Source organism: Lichenostomus cassidix, unplaced genomic scaffold, assembly GCF_008360975.1.
Source record: "Lichenostomus cassidix isolate B80296 unplaced genomic scaffold, HeHo_3.0 HiC_scaffold_33, whole genome shotgun sequence".
Taxonomy (NCBI): domain Eukaryota; kingdom Metazoa; phylum Chordata; class Aves; order Passeriformes; family Meliphagidae; genus Lichenostomus; species Lichenostomus cassidix.
The window spans coordinates 4,360,171-4,379,556 of NW_028147632.1; the positions used below are offsets into that span (position 1 = coordinate 4,360,171).

Below are 19,386 nucleotides of genomic sequence, written 5' to 3' on the forward strand. Positions count from 1 at the left end.
AGTGGGATTTGTCATGGGAAGGGGAACCAGCAATTTACCGGAGTCAGTTCCTCTGTCAGTTTTTTTTTTTCCCCTTTACTCACTGGTGTCACCACTTTGGACATCAGCCACCAGTCCACGGCATGTTTTGGGACGTGCCATGATTACCCCAACACGGTGACCACACCCTGCTCCACCAGAGGCAGTGATTTCCCAGAAGGGAATGGTCAGATTTGGGGTTTTTTCCTTGTATTGCAAAAAGCCCACTGAAATCTGACTAAACATCATGGGCCTACTTCTGACACCCAGGGAGAACTTGAGCCAGCTTCCAAAATATCTCAGGGATGAAAATGAGCATTTCCAGGGAAAATTCATCTACTGGATGCTCTTGGGTCTCGCACAATATTGTCTTGATCCCCTCTACTCCATTAGAATAGAATAGAATAGAATAGAGCGCGTAAGGAATTGTCTGGATGGGAAGGAGACCTTCTTAAAAATCACCCGGATCTTCACTGAACTGGCAAAACCTGGGTGTTTATCTAGAATTGAGACCAGCACTTTTACAGAATGGACTCGCCAAAGTCTGAGTACACCCATCTGAGGTACCATGCCTTTGGTGGTGTGTGGGGTTGTTTTTGTGGTTCCTGCAGGATTCCCAGTCTCAGGGCAATTTTACCTTCCCCATCTGGTGTTGCTGTGGCATGGCAGAGGAGGTTTGTGGTGGTTTTGTGGCTGTGGCCTTGGTAGGGTCAGTCTCCTCCAAAATGGTGATGGTTTAATTCCAGGATGTTTTTCCTGCCTCAAGGCAAAATTAGGAACTAATTCCTTGCATTCTATTCACCAGTTTCCTCCTGGTGTCCACAAGTTCCTCCTTCTCTTGGTTAAAACTGAGTGACAATCACTTGCGGAAAGTTTCCTTCCAAGAAAAACTGAAGGATTGAAGGTTTTTCTTGGTGTTTTTTTTTTTTTTTTTTTTTTTTTTTTTTTTTTTTTTTTTTTTTTTTTTTTTTTGTCTTGGAGCACATCTCCATTTAAGGAAATCCACCAGCTGGATTTGAAAAAGGTAAAAGTATCATTTTTAGGAAGAAACCCCCTTGGTTTGGGTCTGGTTTTATGTTTTATGATTTGTGGTTGTTCCCCTGTGGGACATTAATGCTGGCCTCCCAAAACCACACATTTTCTCCTTCTGGAATCTCAAATCTTGAGGGATTTGGGGATTGCACGACGCAATTGACCTGGACAAACATTATCAGGAACAGCAGAGAGTTTCGAGGGAGGGCAGCTGGTTTCACATTGTTCTGATACGACCTGGATTAATGCGCGTCCCAACAAGTTGCTTTGGGATCAGCCTCGTTGACAGCGATTTATCTTCTGGGCACCAACAATCCACCAGTTGCAAAAGCTGTCCCTCCCAACTTCCTCCTCCCATCTGTTCATTTCCTGGAGGTTACGGGAAGCTGAGTTTCCACTTGGCACCAGTTGCATCACAAGGCTTGGAGAGGGATGGATACACCAGGGAATCACTGGGTGGGAGAAGAGATGGTGATATCCTTCCAAATCATTGTTTTCTGGTTTTAAGGTTGACTTTTCTTAATGGAAGGAGCAGAAAACGGTGGGATTTCATTCCACATGTTGTGTGGGACATCACACGTGTCTTGGAGAGCGCTTGGAATGGGGGAGGGTGTCCCCCTGGGAGCATTTCCCTGTGGAGATGAAAAAGGACTGCATATGTAAAGTGCAGGGCGGGAAAAACCCGGGTGGATTTATTAATAAGATAATTAGCCTTAATGAGTCTCTGGGCCGGCAGGCACAGGTTGGAGAGGCACAGGCAGGTCCCTTTCAAAGGGTTGTCGTGTCCTTCACTTCCTGCTCGCCCAGAGGATTGTCAGAATACACCTGTTGCACATACTCATGTGACTCTGAGGCAAAACTTTTGGTACTGGGGGGATAATGCAAGAAATGAATGCACCACGGGGGAGTTTCTTGGATGAAACTGTCCAAAATTGGGGTTCTCTTCATGGGAAGCATATGGAGCTGATGGAGGTACTCCAGAGGAGGCCATGGAGATGCTCCCAGGCTGAGAACTCTCCCAGTTCTCCCTGGAGAACTGAAGGTTCCTTATGGGTGTGAGCTTACTGGGGCTTCCAGTGTTTGAAGGGAATGGATATGATGGGGAAATTTTTTTTATTGGGGATAGAGAAACAAAAACAGACACAAACTTATATTTAAAAAAGAGTTTTAAAGAAAAATGTGTGTCAGAACCCATGCCTCCATCTGGAGGCCAGAACCCCCACAGCAGGAAAAGCAGAGACTTGGGTCTGGCACCTTGGACTGCTCAACCATCCTGATACTTCAAGGGACCCATTTCTACCTCCCCATGCTCAACGATCCATCTTCCCAGCACCTGGGTTTTCCTGCTTCCTTTGCAGCCCTCCCTTCCAAAATTAATTTAGTTCTCTCAGCAATAAACCTCTCCCCAGGCTGTTTTCTACTCCAAAGTTGTGTGGGGTGGTGGGAAGAGCTATTCTGGAGCTGCTGCCCCCTGCAATTGCTCCCTGTTGGCTGCTGGAGCCCTTTGGGGACCCTGGGGATCCGGGGGTGCCTGCTGCCCTAGCCTGGGGGGTTAGGGGCATTTATCCCACCATTTTTATTCCTAGGGTTGTTATTTGCAGCTCACGTGGAGTGTTGAGGGGGGAAAAACCACCTGTTTTCACCAGGAAAACACGATCAGGGCCACTTTTTCAGGTGGAAAACACGAATTTCTTCCTGCCCGCCGGTGATGGGGAACCAGCAGTGTCCCCTCTCTCACCTGGTGGGGGGGGATCCCAGCGAGACCTTTCCACGCTCTCAACACTCATCCATCCCTGCTCCTGCTATCCCAACCTCCCTGGCAAAACTTCCAGCAGGGTCGGGGCTCGTCAAACCCTCTAGGTACCCACTGGGGGGACAACGCGGGTGACATGGCATGAGCCTGGGGAGGGTGGGTGGTCCGTGTGCTCCCACGGCTCCAAAGGGCGTGGGAGGCTTGGGGCGAGTCTCCGATTGGGTTACCTCTAGAGGGCTCTGGGTAAACGGAGCTGGTTCTTGGCTCCTCTCTCTCCCGGATACCGGCTAGGGCTTCCGGAGCGAGCCGTGCCCGGCATCGCCTCCATTGTGTCCTGCTGGGGGACGCTTTGTGGTCCTAGGGGTGCAAGGGGGAGTTTGGGCATCGCCCCGTCCTTGCAGCCTCAGCGTGGCAAGGGAGGACGCTTCTCCTAAGGAAAAGCCCTGTGGAAGCAGCTCCAGGCAGCCGAAGAGCCGGGCACAGCAGGTAAGGCGGGGAAAGAGGAGCAGGAATATGGTTCTGCTCCCAGCGGGGCCGGAGACAGCAGCGGGGATGTTCCCGGAAGCAGCAGATCCTTTGGGGAGAGGACAAGGGATAGGCAGGATGGAGAGCGAGCCCTGGTCTCCGCAGGGATGGGGATGCTCCTAGGATACAGCCCCCAGGGCCCTATCGCTGATTCACGCTGGGATGGGGAGTGGGGGAGCCGGGAGGAAGGGATTCCCGTGGATGGGGTCTGCCAGAAAGGCGGGGGGAAAGCAGGAACTCTCCGTCCCTGCTGTTCCCGCGTTGCTCGGGGACGTTCAGGATTAGTCCTGGAGGGAGGGACTCTGTAAACCCGACATTCCTCCAAATGACCACCGGAAAAGCATCAAATTCGGAGCAGGAAGAGCTGTGGAGGCAATTCCTTGATTTCAAAGGATTTCTTCTCCCTTCAGGGGATTTTGGGGAGCCCCAAGGGTGGAATCTGCGTTGTCCCGGTGTTCCGTCCTGCCATGGAGCCGTGGGTGCTGCTGGATCCGCGGCAGAAGGCCCTGTACCGCGATGTGATGCATGAGAGCTACGAGACCCTCATGTCTCTGGGTAAGAACACATCAAAAATCTCTCTTTCCCTGTTGAATATCCCCCTATCCTTTCCTTGCTCCAATCAAAGCAGTTTGGGAAGAGGGGTGGAGGCATCTGGGCAGGTTTCCAGGTGTATTTCCCCAGACCCCTGCCCTCTCCTTAATTATATTTCTGCAGAAAAATGTTATTGATCTCTCCTAATTTAAATTGAAAATTCTGGCACTGGCGTGTCCTTGGCATTTCCACATTCCTAGTCCAAACTGGGATCAGGTCCCTGTTGTATCTCTTTTCCTGCTCTCTGGGAGAACAAGAATTTGTAGGGGAATCCTCTTGTGCTCCATTGTTTTAAATCCCACTCCTCCTCCAATCAGGGCCATGTGCTCCCCTTTTCCTCCTTCTCCTGTTTCTCAGAAGCTCAGGGGATGTGGAGTGAAAAAGCAAAATTTTTAAGGAGAATCCTGTTGATGCGCCATTGTTTAAAGTCCTTCTCCTCATGCTTTCTCCTTTTCCTGCTTCTCCCCTCTCCCAGCAGCTCAGGGGCTGGTGAGTGAAAAAGCAACAGAGAAGGGAGCGTTGGAGAGCAGTGCCTGTCCCGGACCATGCTCATCCCGCAGCCCGGAGCGGGAGAAGCCCCTTGGCTCCCACAGGCGTAAAGCGAAGCGCCCAGACAAAGCCGTGCCCCCTGCGACCTCCAAACCCACCGTGCTGCCCAAACTCGGCCGTGCCAAACCCCTGCGTGGCAAAGGACAGACCCGGGAGCGGCCATTTGGCTGCGCTGACTGTGGAAAGAGCTTCCCGTGGGCATCTCACCTGGAGCGGCACCGCCGTGTCCACACGGGCGAGCGGCCCTTTGGCTGCCCCGAGTGCGGCGAGACCTACAGCCAGAGCTCGCACCTGCTGCAGCACCGCCGCACCCACGCCAGTGACCGTCCACACAAGTGCGGCGACTGCGGGAAGCGCTTCGCTGGTGCAGCCGAGCTGGCAGCCCATGGCCGTGGCCATGCCGCCGACAAACCCCACAAGTGTGGGGACTGCGGCAAAGGCTTCGTGTGGGCGTCGCACCTGGAGCGGCACCGCCGTGTCCACACAGGCGAGAAGCCCTTCGAGTGCGCCGAGTGCGGCGAGGCTTTCAGCCAGGGCTCGCACCTCGCCAAGCACCGCCGCAGCCACACGGGCGAGCGGCCGCACTGCTGCCCGGCTTGCGGGAAGACCTTCTGCCAGAGCTCTGACCTTGCACGGCATCGCCGCACTCACCTGGGCATGAAGCCCCTGCGCTGCGGGGACTGTGGGAAGCTGTTCCGGGCAGGGCCGGCACTGGCACGGCACCAGCGGTGCCACCGCCGGGAGCACACACACCGCTGCACCGACTGTGGGAAGGGCTTTGTGTGGGCATCCCACCTGGAGCGGCACCGGCGTGTCCACACAGGTGAGCGGCCCTTCCCCTGCGTCAGCTGTGGTGAGCGCTTCACCCAGAAGGCTCATCTGCTGCAGCACCGCAAGACCCACTCGCCAGAGCGACCATACAAGTGCAGCGACTGCGGGAAGCACTTCGGGGAAGCCCCCCTGTTCCTGGCGCACCAGCGTGGCCACGCTGCACACAAGAGCTACACCTGCGGCGACTGTGGGAAAGGCTTTGCCTGGGCATCCCACCTGGAGCGGCACCGCCGTGTTCACACAGGCGAGAAGCCCTTTGAGTGCCCCGAGTGTGGTGAGGCTTTCAGCCAGGCCTCACACCTCGCCAAGCACCGTCGCAGCCACCTCCCCAAGGCCATGGGGTTGTTGCCCCTTGCAATGACACGGCTTGGTGGGGACAAAACCAGAGCTCACAGCAGTGAGGAGCCCTGAGGACCAAGACCCCCCTCAGTGCAATGAATGCAGAGAGACGACCAAGAGAAAACTTGTCTTGGGGACAAGCTAAAGGACACTAAGTGACACTTGAAGGGTACCAGGGTGATTGACAGGGCTGTTTCGTAGTGGCACTGGGTGGTATTTATCTGCCCTGGTGTCTCCCTGCGGTAATGGGTGAACATTGCACTTGCTGCACCCAGACCCCAGAATAGGGACAGCCTGGGGGTGAAGGAGCCTGTTCCTGAAGGAAATGGTGCTTGGCTCCATCAGGGAAGGGTGGGGGAACCAGGGCTGGTTCTGATGCGAAAATCTGGTGGTGGTGTGCCTACTTTGTGCTGATAGCAGGTGAGAGAAGGGGATGGAGGGGGCAAGATGCACAGGGTGCAGCAGGAGGTGCTGGCACAGGGCAGGAATAAATGGGAGCTCCGCACATCATGGACACCTGTGTCTCTTTCTGCTCTGACCCTGTGCTCTGATGCTTTCCCTGCCCCAGGCAGGAAACCCTGTGAGCACCTTCTTCTTCCCCCGAGAGAAAACCACACAGACACATGGAAACTACCTTCTGCTTTATTAACTGTCACTCCAAGCCCAGGAAACTCCAGCCTGGCTTCTCCAGCATTTGCACCTGAATGCATCCCAACCTGCCCTTGGTGCACCCCTGGCAGAGTCTAGGGGGATCCCAGCAGTGCTGGTGATGGGTACAGGTCTCCAGGGCTCTTTTCCAAGCTGTTTGCCCTCAGAAATCCCTGGGGAAGGGAGTTCCCTATGTGGTTTCATCCTGCCACTCATCCAAGTTGTGTCTTCCCCTTTTATCCCACTAATAGTGCGGCACAGAATGAGGACCAGCATTTGGGGCATCACCCCAAATGATCACCCACCTCTCCCCAAATCCACCCCGCAGCCTCCCCCATCCCTCGTCTCCCTGTCTCCCCACAAAACCCCCTTCACAGGCACGGCTGTCCCTCCCTGTGCCCCCTCCCCACCGCTTCACCCCCCATTTCCACCTTGACCCTCAGTCCAGGGTATCCTGGGCCCCCCAAGCTGTTTCCCATCCTGGGGTGGGAGCGCAGAACAACCTTCCTGCCCAGCCGTGGTGTGCCCCCAAAAGTGGAGGGGGACTGAGCATCCCCGGCCTCACCTCAGGAGCTGGGAGGAGGAAGGGACACGCACGGCTCTGGCGGGGCCACTGCATCGATTTGCAGGGTGTCCCCCTCCCCAGGCCTCCATGCCCCAGTGAGGGGCAGGACAGCTTTGGCCACCCAACCCCTGGGCGCTTTGGAAGAGGAAGGCTGCTGGAAAGCGGAGCTGGGCACCTCAGGGGGTGTGGCCGTCCCCCCTCTTTGTTCACCTTCCCACCACGCAGGTGGCAGCAGGGACAGGGGGCCGCGGGCGCCGGCACTGTGCAGGCGCTGATGGGCCACCAGGGCCGTGCTGAGGCTGAAGGCTTTGCCGCAATCGGGGCACACATGGCGCTTCTCGGGGCCGTGCTGGGCGTGGGCGCGTTGGTGCCGGTTGCGGTGGGAGCTGCGGCCAAAGCGCTTCCCGCAGTGGGCACAAGAGAAGGGCTTCTCCCCGGTGTGCGTGAGCTGGTGCCGCTCGTAGTGGGAGCTCCAGGAGAAGCCCTTCCCGCAGAGCCCGCACTGGTACGGCTTCTCGCCGCTGTGCAACCGCCGGTGCCGCTCCAGTCCGGCCAGTGAGCCGAAGCCCTTCCCGCACTCGGGGCAGGCGTGGGGTCGGCCGGGCTGGGCGCCGTGGATGCGCTGGTGCGCCACCAGCGTGGAGCTGACGGCAAAGCTCTTGCCGCAGTCGCCACAGCGGAAGGGCCGTTCGCCTGTGTGCACCCGCCGGTGCCGCTCCAGGTGGGAGCTTACGGCGAAGCCGCGCCCGCACTCCCCGCAGCGGAACGGCTTTTCCCCAGTGTGCACGCGGCGGTGCCGCTCCAGGTGTGACACCCACCCAAAGCTCTTCCCGCACGCCCCGCACGGGTATGGTTTGGCCACTTCCTCTGTGGTTGGTGTGGCGTTGTCAGCGTTGTTGGGCGGCCGCGCATGGCCGCGCCGGTGCTTGGCCAGGGCCGCGCCGCAGCGGAAGCGGCGTGGGCACTCCAGGCAGGGGTGCGGCCGCTCGACGCTGTGCACATGTCGGTGCTTGAGCAGCCCAGAGCTGTGGCTGAAGTACTTCCCGCACTGCTCGCAGCGGTGGGGCCGCGGCGTCGTATCGGCCACAGCACTGGCCAGCGGGGTCTGCGTGCCCTTGTGCTTGAAGCGCTGCGGGTCTGTCTGGTGGTTGAGGCGCTTCCCGCATTCGGCGCATTTCCGCGGGGTCGGGTGCGGCTCCTCTTCCGCCTCCACGCCCTCCTCATCCCCGGCGGTGACTGTGCTGACGTGCGTGCGCATGTGACGGTCAAGGTGGGAGCTCCAAGCGAAGGCTCGCCCGCACTCCGCACACTGGAAGGGCTTCTCGCCGGTGTGGATGCGGCGGTGCCGCTCCAGGTGGGAGCTCCAAGCGAAGGCCTTCCCACACACGCCGCACTCAAAGGGCTTCCCACCCAGGTGACTCTTCTGGTGCCGGGCCAGCGCCGCGGCGTCGGCGAAGCTGCGGCCGCACTGGGGACAGCGGTCGGGCCGGGCGGCGCCGGGAGCGTGCGTGCGCCGGTGCGTGAGCAGCGAGGAGCTGACGCTGAAGCGGCGCCCGCAGTCGGGGCAGCCGTAGGGCCGCTCGCCCGTGTGCACGCGCCGGTGGATGGTGAGGTCGGAGCGCTGGATGAAACCCTTCCCGCAGTCAGGACACGCATGCGGGCGGTCGCCGCTGTGGATTTTCTGGTGCTTCACCAAGGCTGATTTGTGGCTGAAAGTCTTCCCGCACTCGCCGCAGGTGTTGCCAGCGTGGTTCTCGCTCCGGCTCGTGGAGAGCTGTGGGTGCTCCTTGCCCATGTTGGACTTTTTCTCTGCGGGTTCTTCCTGAGGAGGTTCCTGCCCTGCTCCTGCTCTGTGCTCTGTGGGCAGAGATAGCCAGACACAAAGGAAAAACTGAGATATAAACTCCCTAATTATTGGATTGAGTTGGAAACCTTTCTTTATTCAACATTGCTTTTTTCAATGCTGAAGGTATGTTTGGATCACTCCACCAAAAGTATCAAAACCTTGAATTATATATTATATATTACATATTACATATTACATATTATATATTATATATTATATATTACATATTATATATTATATATATATTATATATTTTAGCAAAAAAAAAAAAGAATTAGCACTTACTGCCTTACAAGTTACACAGTTCTCTTCATTAATTACCATTCTATTGTGTATTGATTATTGATTTCTCACTTCTCATGATGATTATCCACATTTTCTGCCTTTTTATGACCTTTTTTTCCTGGAATGGGCATCTCTGGTTTATGCGAGGTGTTCTTGTACTTTATAAATGCTGCATTTCTGGTGTTCAGTTCTCCACAACACATTTCTCTACCAGGTTTTGTTAAGTTCCTCCTCCAGGAGGATCTCCAGGAACTCCAGGAGGAAGTTCCTCCTCCAGGTCTGAGAGCAGTGTGCCAAAGTTTTAATCTGTTTTCCTAACCCTAAGTTTGCCTGTCACCTGTTACCTATTTCATAGATTAAATCCCTTCTCAGCGTTTTTCCCCACTGCTCCACAGGCTCATTTTTCAACAGATACAAATTGTTGGGTAATTCCAGAGCTGGGAACATGGGAGGGTGGTGGGAAAAGGAAAGCGAACGGGGAACCCTTCTCCTTTTTATTCCACCAGTTTTAGGGAGGGATGGGCAGCAGAATAGCACTTCCCAGATGGGCAGTAACAGGATTGGAGCCTCACCTGCAGCCGAGGTATCCCGGGATACGTGGAGATCCAGGGCTGTCACTTCCTCCCCGTGGTCCAGGCGGGACAGCAGGTCAGGCTTAGAAATGGGGAATTCTGGAAGACAGAATTTGTCATCCCCAGAGATTCAGTCTGTGGGGAAAACCAGAGTTTTTCCAGCTGTGGGAGGAGGGTTTAGTGCAAAAAAAAAAAAAAGGAAAACTTGATTCCCACTGCTCCTCCTGCCTTTCCTCATCCTCCTTGGGGAGCAGTGGGTGGGTGAGGATCCCAATCATTCATTTATTGTTATTCCTGGAGGACAGGTTGGGAAAAGGGGGATTTGCAGGTGTTGCCCTGCCCTGCAACCCTCGCATCTCAAGGAGGCGGATTGTCCATCCCACCCCCAAACTTTCCGCTGGGAAGGGGTGGGCTCCTCACCCAGTGCCATCAGCGTCTCATAGCTCTCCTGCATCACGTCGAGATACAGAGCTCTCTGTCGCGGGTCCAGCACCACATAGGGCTCCATGGCCAGCTCTGGGAACCCAGAACAGAGGATTAGGCACTGACAATTTAATGGAGAATTATTCCCTAATAAACCAACGAGAACGCCAGGCTGGATTGTGGTGTGAGATGGCTGGTGAACAAACCCCTCCATCCTTCGCCCCCACAATCCTGCAGGAAATTCCCACCTTTTGCCCCTACTGCCTGAGGAATTCTCCTTTTTAAAAAAAATTAACAGGCAGGAAGAAGCAGAAAGGGAAAAGAGAAATGCAAAGCTTCCTTAAAAAATAATTGAAAAAGGATAAAACCCTTCCCAGGAAGTACAACTTTCTATCACCTGTGGCTTACTGAGAGATCCGGACTCTAAAATTCATTTTCACCCAAATTTTACCCACAGAGCTCATTACCAATGCACCAAACCCTGGGTACTCATCCCTAAAGTCTAGGAATCTCTTCCCAGAGAATCCTGTCCCAAATTTTCCATATCATCCCCTAATCACCCCCAGCAATTGCTCTTCCTGCCCAAAAAGGATAAATCACTCCATTATTTCTCCATTATCCCCTGAGACTTAGGGGGGAAACCGGAGGTTTTTTTCCCCAGCTGTAGGCAAGAGTGTTTGATGCTTTCCTTTACAAAAATCACAGAAAAGTAATTGCTCCCCCCACCATTCCTCACCCTCCTTGGGAAGCAGCGGGTGCATAAGGATCCTAATTATTAATTTAAGTGTTATTAATTTATTATTATTCCTGGAGGACAGGTTGGAAAAGGGTAGATTTGCAGGTTCTGAACAAGTTACTGATGCTGGGAATAAACAGCCGATTTACAGCACAGATCTCTCCTGCTATTTTCCCCTTTGTTTTTATTTATTTTGGAGCCCCCACCAGCATGTCACCAGCTTCATTTATTCCTCGGTGTTCTACCATCCTGCTAAAATAAATGGAAATAAAGAGGTCGACACATCCGAAGGGACCACAAAGGGGGAAGGACAACGAGGTGGATTTTGGTGGGGGGAGGGAGAGGGAAGTGTTGGGGGTTTTTTATCATTTTCCCCCTTCCCTAGGACTGGAGGGGGGAAAATACAGGATCCTGAGGGGAGGGTGGAGGAGGGAAGAACGGGGATGGGGAAAACCGAGCCATTTTCTGCCTTTTTTTCCACATCCCAACCCGAATCTCCCCGTTACCTGCAGGTCCGGCTCGGGAGGTGCTGTCGGGCAAAGCCCCCCCCACCCTTATTTTTCCCAAAATAGCCCCTTTCCCCAAAAAAAGTGGGGACGCGCACGCGGGGGGCGGATGAGTCCCGTCCCTCTGATATCGTAAGTAATAAGAGTTTAAAAAAAAGAAAGGAAGGAAAGGAGAATTGGAAAAAAAGATTAAAAGAAAAAAAAAGGGGAGAAAGGGGCTGTGCACAATGGCCGGGGCCCTCTGGCGGCAAGAGCCGCGGCTCTGGGCGGAAATGAAAAAAAACCGCTTTGCACAGTGAAAAAAATGCTCTTAACTGTCCTGATGGGGTGTTTTTTTCCTGAAAACGTGAAGAAAAAAAGGGCTTTTGTGGTTGTCCTGCCCCTCTGTGGGCACTGGGATGATACCAGTGTCACGTTGCTTGTGGGGCCTGCGGAGTGACCCCCCTAAATTTATTGTTGCTAAACACATCAAGGATAATTTTGGGGCAAAACCCCCTAAATTTGGGGGAACACCACCCTAAATTTGGAGCGGGGGGAGGTACTGGGAGTGTCTTAACCAGTGTATGCTGAGGGGAAGGGGCTGTGGGGCTACAGGCGGCCGCAGTGACCCTACACAGCTGGAAAAAGGTAGGTTTTCGGGGTAAAAGGGGAGATTTTTATCAACGGGCACATGTCGCGACATCAACTATCACCCCCCCCCACAAATGTGCTGAGACCCCCCGTGAGGAGTTTGGAGCCCAAAACGTCGACACCCTCCGCGGGTATTTTGGGGGCTTTGCCCCTCTTAAGACCGCGTTGGCATGGCAACGCTGGCTTCCCTCACCCAAGATGGCGCCCAAGGCTTCACTGGCAGCAATGGGGAGGGGGAGGCCGCGGCCATTTTCCCTCGCGCCCTGCCTGAAGGCGAGGCCGCCATTTCGGAAAAGGGCAGCTCCATTCTAACCCCAAACTGACCACTTTTCACTCCAATTTCTGCCCTTCCGGACCTTACGGTAACAAAATATTTCGTCCCCAAAGCCAATCTCATCACAGGCAGTGAGGAAAAGTAAAAAATAGCAGAGAAATGGTGCTGTTGTGTCCTCCATCTGTCTCATGCAGGAGGGATGCTCCCAGTAGGGATGTGAATCCCTAAATCCCCCCGAAAGGGCTGACGAGGGGGCGCGCGCAAGGCGGTTTTTCGGTAGTTATTGTACGTCTGGAGGTTTTGAGTCATTTTTCCCCGAATTCAGGTTCCTGGAGTGGATCTGTGACACTCACGGAGACATGCCAGAGAGGCTGATGCTGTGAAAACCACCCTACGACCCCTTCACTCTCGCCCCAACATGCCAGGAAGCCCCTAACATCCTATAGAGACCGCCAAAACAACCATAGGGCCCCCTGCATCCCCCCCTACTCTCAGAGATCTGGGCTCTTCCTAAAACCTATAGTGACCGCCCCCCTCCCAGCACTCTACAGGGAACCCCCCCATCTGAACAGCCTGTAGGGGACTCCTCCCCTCGCCCAGCATCCCACGGAGCTCGCTACCCCTCTTTTAATACTATAGAGACCCTAACCCCTGCCCCATGGGTGTCTTCATGCCCCTCCCATGGCTCCTCCCATGGCTCCTCCCATGGCTCCTCCCATGGCCCCTCCTATGGCTCCTCCCATGGCCCCTCCCATGGCCCCTCCCATGGCCCCTCCCATGGCCCCTCCCATGGCCCCTCCCATGGCCCCTCCCATGGCCCCTCCCATGGCCCCTCCTATGGCTCCTCCCATGGCCCCTCCCATGGCCCCTCCCATGGCCCCTCCCATGGCTCCCCCGCTCCTCAGCATTCCCACAGCCGCCGCTTCCTCGTCTTTCCCTGCGGAACCAGAGGCACGCCCCCTTTTACGCCACGCCCCCGGCTGAGCTCAGAGGCCACGCCCACTCCCCTTCCGCGCGGCGCAAAGTGCGCCCCTTTCCCCTCCCGCGCAGGCGCACCTTGCTCTTTCCCCCCGCGCAGGCGCCGCCCCGCCCCTCGGTGGTCAGTCTAGCGGCGCTGCCGCGCGGTGCCGACGGGCACGGTTTGGGGAGGTGCTGCTGTCAGGGGCGCCACGACCAGGGCCGTCACCGGGATCGGGACCGTCACCGGGATCGGGGCCACCACCGGGACCGCGGCCGCCATGGAGGCGCCGCCCGCCCCCCCCGCCGCACCCCCCGCACCCTGCAGCGCGGCGCGGAGCCTGCAGGATGAGCTGACGTGCCCCGTGTGCCTGGAGTACTTCAACGACCCGGTGCTGGTTGCCGAGTGCGGGCACAACTTCTGCCGCGCCTGCGTGACCCAGTGCTGGGAGGACTCGGCGCGGCGCCTCTGCTGCCCGCAGTGCCGCGAGCCGGTCCCTCAGCGCCTCTTCCGCCCCAACCGCTCCCTCGGCAACATCGTGCACATCGTCCGCCAGCTGGGGCTGCCGCCGGGCCCCGCCGAGCCGCCGCCGGGGCCGCCCGCGCCCGCGCCGCCGCTGCCCGCGGCCGCCCCGTCCGGCCCGCCGGGGCCGCCGCGCTGCCCGCGCCACGGGGAGCCGCTGCGGCTTTACTGCGTGCAGGACCGGCGGGCCGTGTGTGTCGTGTGTCACCTGTCCCGCGAGCACCGCGCCCACACCGTGCTGCCCGCCGAGGAGGCGGCCCACGCCGCGGAGGTCAGTGCCGGGATCCCTCCGCACAGCGCCTGGCTTGGAGGGAGGACAGCGAGGATTCCCCTCCCGAGGGGGCGGCGGGGCATCGGCACCTCTTTCCCGGAGAGGGAGAGCGCTGCGAATCCCCCTGGGGTGCTGGGGTACAGTGAAGAGCCTGCCCTTTCCCGGGGTCTTTTTTGGGGTGAGGGATCCCCCCTGAGAAATGGGGGATGCAGAAAGCTGGGAGAAGATCGGAAACACCCCCATCCCTAATTGGGGGTGCATCAGGGACTCCCCCTCCATGGGGGGAAGCGCTCCTTGGTTGCCCTCAGTTCCACAGGGGAGTACAGAAATGAACCCCCAGTCTCCCCCACGTGTGGGGTGCAGTCGGGACTCTGCCGATGTGTTCCCCCCCTTCATTCGGGGGTATTGGGGGGCACTAAGGACCTCTGCAGGCTGTGTGGATCTCACGGGGGATCCCCTCCCCAACCGCACGCTGCTCACAGGATTCGGGGTGCATAGGGAACTGAATCACCCCAAAACAGGGACACCCCGGGGTGGGTGTAGTGAGCGGGGGTGTTCCTGGTGCGAGATCAAAGTGGGAGGATACTGGGAAAGGGGTGTCCCGGGGTGGGGCACCTCAGTGCGGCGGTGATAGTGTAAAATCCCATTAGCCCCCAAAATCTCCGGCTCCCCTCGTCCCGGGGCAGCACCGAGCTGGAGCCTGGGAACGGGCGGGAGCAGGGGCTTATCCGTCCCCCATCCCTGGATCCCGATCCAGGCTGGAGGTGGCGGAGGACTTCTCCCAGGGGCTGCCTGTCCTTCCCCCAGCCCAACCCGGGGGCACACGAGGAGTGACGCAGAGCGAAAATGGAGCCCCCCCTGCCAGCGCTCGGGCTCCCCCATGTCGCGATATGGGGCGTGTCGTGATCACAGTGGGGAATAATTAGTAACTAAGAGCGCAAGGGCTCGATGTGGGCGGCCAGGCCTCACTATTCCAGGCGTGAGCAGCGGAACCAGAGGGATCCAAGATGCCGGACAGAGCCGATGTCGCTGCGCAGTGGCAGCGGGAGGAGGGTGGCACCAACACGATCCTGAGGGATCAGGGAAGGGGATTGTGGGATCATTAACCACCACATATTAATTATTGTCGTTATTAAATCCTTTTAGGAGGATTTTGTCCCGGAACTGCTGTGGTTCCTCTTCCGGGGATGCTAGCGCTGTCCCCCCGCCCCAAATCTGGAATTTTGCCCTTTTTTTTTAGGACCCAAACCTCCCTAGGCAGATCCAGGCTGTCATTCCGTTGAGATTTTTACCCCCTTGTTAACCTATTTTTATGAGTTTTTAATAATTGGTTTTTGCTGAGCTCCTCTCATTGCATTTTTTCCTGATCTTTGCTTTAATCTCATGGATATATTCCAAAGGCAGCAACTCCTGGCTCTTAACAGTCAAAGTTCTTGTGTTTTCTGTTTTAGTTATAAAATCAGTGAATTTATTTGTCCCCAAGCCCAGCTGCTGTTTGCAGGGTGTTGGTGGGACTTTCCTGCCCTCCATGGGGGCCAAACTACTTAAATGAGGATGAGTTTAAACAATGAATAATTAATAATCAATATAACAAGCAGTTTGGAGGCAGCAGTTCCTCTTGTGGGGGTGTCCAGCCTGATTTTGGGGTACCTCGAGGAAGGGGAATGTGGGAGGTGATGCCAGGAGGAGGATGGGGGTAGGACCTGGGCATTTGTTTCCTGACAGGCAGCTGAAATTAACTTTAATTGATTGGGGTTCTTTTTTGCACTGGTTGGGGTGAATTTGGGAGTTTTTGGCACAGCCTGAGGTCAGAGTTGAGGGGAGCAAGGCAGCTGCTCGTTCTAGCTCCAAAAAAACCCCAGACTGGGTGAATTTTGCCATTTTAGCAGCAGCAGCCCTTCAGTCCTGATTGCCTATGGTAATAATTCCCAATGGATCTCCCTGTTCTGCTTCCAGGAGGTGCCCCAGGAGCACTTGAGCTCCCTGAGGAAAGGGCGTGAAGAGGCCAAGGCCGAGCGGGAGCGGCAGAGCGAGGAGCTGCTGGTGAGTGCTGGGGGTCCCAGAGCACCCATCCAGGAGGATCCTCCCTCCCCTGGGGGGTCCCTGAGCCCCCCATCCATGAGGATGCAGCCTCTTCTGGGACTCCCTGGCTGTGTGAATCTGGTTTCACCTGGGGGTTTCCTGTCTGTGGGAGTTCGGTGCCGCTTGGCCGTTTGCCCTCCCCATGGGAATCCCAGCCCCCAGAGGCTCTGTCTCACATGGAGATGATACCCTGAGCTCCATAGCTGCAGGGATCCACCCTCATGGGGATCTTCCCTGTGGAATTGCAGAAGCAGACTGAGGTGGAGCGGCAGAAGATCGTGGCTGAGTGCAAGGAGCTGCGGGCATTCCTGGAGGAGAAGGAGCAGCTCCTGCTCTCCCGGCTGGAAGAGCTGGAAAGGGACATTGGGCGCCGGAGGGATGAGAGTGTGGCCCGGCTGGTCGAGGACATCGCCCAGCTCGACAAGCTCCTGGCGGAGCAGGGCGGGGACAGCGGGACAGGGAACACACCTGGCGAGGTGGGGCTCTTGTTATGTGTCTCTGTGGAAAAAGTTCCCACTTACGGACACAGAAATCCATTGTATTGGGCAAAAATATCCTAAATATGGGGACAAAACTTGTTTATGGTGACAAAAAAATCCTGTGTATGGGGTGAAAAAAGGTGAAAAAGGGTCCGTTTGTGTGGGCAAGAATTTCTATTTATGGGGCAAAACGTTTCCATGTCGTGGGCAAAAAAATCTTATTAATGGGGCCAGAAATTGCATTTGTGGAAACGAGGATGTCTATGGGGACAAAAGTCCATTTGTGGGATCCTCCCCGTTTTGGGGGAGGATTCTGAGATCTCTGAGGTAGGAGAGAGGCTTATTCTAAGAAGTTCCTTTTGGTTTTTTCCCTCTTGCAGGGTGTCGTCCCGGCTGGCAGCAGGTGAGTGAACTGGGTGAACTACGAGGCTCTGGCTGCAGGCAAAGCTGGTGTTGCCAGCCCTTCCCAGGGGCAGTTCCCTGATTTTGTGTCCCTGACTCCCATGTCTCCGCAGCCTGGAGAGCTGGATGTTCCTCAAGCCTGAGCCCGGCTTTTCTGAGCTAGAGAAGAAGCTGAAGAGCTTTTCCCAGAAGAGCGCGGTGCTCAAGGAAGTGCTGCTGGAATTCAAGGGTGAGCCTGGCAAGAGCCTTCCTGGAAAGAAATGACTGCTTCCCAGGCAGGATCCCACACAGAAGTCCACCAAAATCAGGGCTGGGATGGAGCCGTGCTCTTATTCCTGCCCAGGCTGGTTGGGAGAGCTCCGGGTTGTTTGAGCCTTGGCTCCTCCCAGGGAAAAGGCGGGAAAGTGTTGATTTCCCTGGGATTTGAGTGTGGAAGTGTGGAGTAGGGATCATTCCTGTGGCTTGGGCAGTTCCAGTGGCTCCAAAGGCTCAATTCCTTCCTTCTCTTCCCGCAGAGAACCTGCGCTTCGAGCTGGAGAATGACACAGGTGAGGCCATTGGGGCTGGGATGAGACTTCCATTTTCCAGGGCTTTGCGTGGAATTGGCTGGGATTTGGGGCTGTGACTTCCCTCTTCCAAGAGATCATGTGGTAATCTGCTGGGACTGGGGGTTATGGGTGCTGTAACCTCCCTTATCCAAGGATGAAGGTGTGGATTGCTGGGGTGGGGTTTTGTGTAGGCTCTTCAAGGTGCTACAGGTAACTCACCTGTGTCCTTCCTGTCAGGTTTGGGACACAGACAATAGATCAGTCCCAATACAGGTGGGACGGCGATCCCACAGGTGACTTGCCTGTGTCATCCCCATTGAGTCTGGGACACAGACCATGGATTGGTCTCTACACAGGTGGGACAGTGATCCCACAAGTGACTCACAATGCAGGTGTGTTTTTTGGGACACAAACGGCTTAATCCCACCACGATTCTACAGGTGACTCACCTCTGTCCTCCCTGGTGAGTTTGGGGCAAAGCCAGTGAGTGAAGCCCACCAATTCCATAGGTAACTCCTCTCTTTTTCCTCTCCAGGCGACCTCTCCCTGGACCCCGACACAGCCAACCCTTACCTGGTGCTGTCGGAGGACAAGCGGAGCGTGCGGCTCCGTGGGGCCCCCCAGGAGCTGCCGGCTCATCCGAAACGCTTCGACTACGCCTTCTGCGTCCTGGCCTCCGAGGGCTTCTCTGCCGGCCGCCACTACTGGGAAGTGGAGGTCGGAGACGGGGAGAGCTGGGTGCTGGGAGCCGCCCGTGAGTCCGTGCGCCGCAAGGAGAAGGTCGACTTCGCCCCTGAGGAGGGAATTTGGGCGGTGGGGCTCAACTGGAAGGGCAAAAATTGGGATCAGTACCAGGCATTCACCTCTCCTGAGACGCCGCTGTCCCTGTGTGAGCGGCCACGCAAGATCGGGGTGTACCTGGACTACGAGGGCGGGTGGGTGGCGTTCTACAATGCCGACAACATGGCTCCCATTTTCACCTTCACCGCCGCCTTCTCCGAGAGGATCTTCCCATTTTTCTGGCTCTTCTACGTGGGCTCCTCGCTGTCCCTCTGCAACTGAGCCCACCCTGCTCACCTGTATTGTCCCTCTCTCTCCCGCCATCCTTAAGTTGTCCTTTGCTTCCAAGCGAAATGCCCCAAGTCCTGCCCCTGGCCGTTCAGGGGTGATTTTTTTCCTGTTGCAGTTTAAAGTTTAGAGTCTTTTTATCCCCTCAAATCTTCCTCAGGGGTGTTGGTTGGTGAGGGGGGGCTGCTTGAGCATCCCCTCCATGTTGCTGGTTAAACACCCCTGTAGTTCATTTTGTGTTTTTCTTTGGAGTTGGAGCCCCATGGAACAGGGAGGGGCCGATCCCATCCCACCTTGAACCGAGCCAAAGCTTTGTGTCCCCTCTTCCCCCCTAAAATGCTGTGGGGGGAGCAGGGGTCCCTTCCCAGCTCCCCCGGTTTGGATACCATTGCTTTGCAGGTCATCTTTAGCCATCCCATCCCATCCCATCCCATCCCATCCCATCCCATCCCATCCCATCCCATCCCATCATCTCATCCCATCCCATCCCCCTTGGGGAAAGGGCTGAGCCTGTCCTGATGTCTCTGAGTGCCCCCCCATGTCCTCCGTTGCCCCCCCCATTTTCCTCCTTATCCCCCCATCTCCCCTTTACTCTCCCCAAACTCTGAGCACCCAGAGCACTGGGATCCCAGCAAGGGGGCATGGATATTTGGGGTCACCCCAAGCCTGGCTGGGGTCCACTGCGGGGTTTTGGGAGGCTGGAGGGGTCCCTGTTCTAGGTGTGATCTTGCGCTTGCCTGCTTCCCTTGTGCCCTTCAGCCTCCTCCGTCCCCCCTCCGCTAATGTTCGTGTCCTTTGCCCTGTCACTGTTAGTGGGGAAATAAAAGTTGCTGTGCAAAAAAACCCCTAAGAACCGGTGTTTTGGAGGTTTTTGGTGCTGGGGGAAGAGGAAGAGCTGCTCATGCTCAGGAGGGAATGGAGACAGGGACACAC

At 56.3% G+C, this 19,386-nt stretch overlaps 3 protein-coding genes across 5 annotated transcripts; 2 read left to right on the plus strand and 1 right to left on the minus strand.

Moving 5' to 3' along the window:
- Positions 1–3,031: 3,031 nt before the first annotated feature.
- Positions 3,032–6,145, plus strand: LOC146421658 (uncharacterized). Of its 2 annotated transcripts, none has more exons than XM_085047249.1 (3): positions 3,032–3,289; positions 3,739–3,883; positions 4,395–6,145. In XM_085047249.1, the coding sequence occupies exons 2-3, from the start codon at positions 3,796–3,798 to the stop codon at positions 5,708–5,710; spliced, it is 1,404 nt and encodes a 467-aa protein (XP_084903375.1). In that variant the 5' UTR covers positions 3,032–3,289; positions 3,739–3,795; the 3' UTR covers positions 5,711–6,145. The 2 variants fall into 2 exon arrangements, with proteins under 2 accessions (XP_084903375.1, XP_084903376.1); XM_085047250.1 differs by having other exon boundaries at positions 3,034–3,289; positions 4,398–6,145.
- Positions 6,146–6,690: 545 nt separating this feature from the next.
- Positions 6,691–12,635, minus strand: LOC146421659 (uncharacterized). 2 transcript variants are annotated; one of them, XM_085047215.1, is made up of 4 exons: positions 11,220–12,635; positions 9,975–10,070; positions 9,555–9,653; positions 6,691–8,708 (listed from the first exon to the last, which is right to left on the minus strand). In XM_085047215.1, the coding sequence occupies exons 2-4, from the start codon at positions 10,060–10,062 to the stop codon at positions 6,853–6,855; spliced, it is 2,043 nt and encodes a 680-aa protein (XP_084903341.1). In that variant the 5' UTR covers positions 10,063–10,070; positions 11,220–12,635; the 3' UTR covers positions 6,691–6,852. The 2 variants fall into 2 exon arrangements, with proteins under 2 accessions (XP_084903341.1, XP_084903340.1); XM_085047214.1 differs by having other exon boundaries at positions 9,975–12,635.
- A 568-nt stretch (positions 12,636–13,203) lies between these two features.
- Positions 13,204–19,306, plus strand: LOC146421660 (E3 ubiquitin-protein ligase TRIM7-like). The gene is made up of 7 exons (XM_085047247.1): positions 13,204–13,874; positions 15,831–15,917; positions 16,205–16,432; positions 16,816–16,838; positions 16,951–17,066; positions 17,353–17,385; positions 17,921–19,306. Exons 1-7 carry the CDS (start codon positions 13,362–13,364, stop codon positions 18,445–18,447), a joined length of 1,527 nt encoding a protein of 508 aa, XP_084903373.1. The 5' UTR covers positions 13,204–13,361; the 3' UTR covers positions 18,448–19,306.
- The last annotated feature ends 80 nt before the right edge of the window (positions 19,307–19,386 follow it).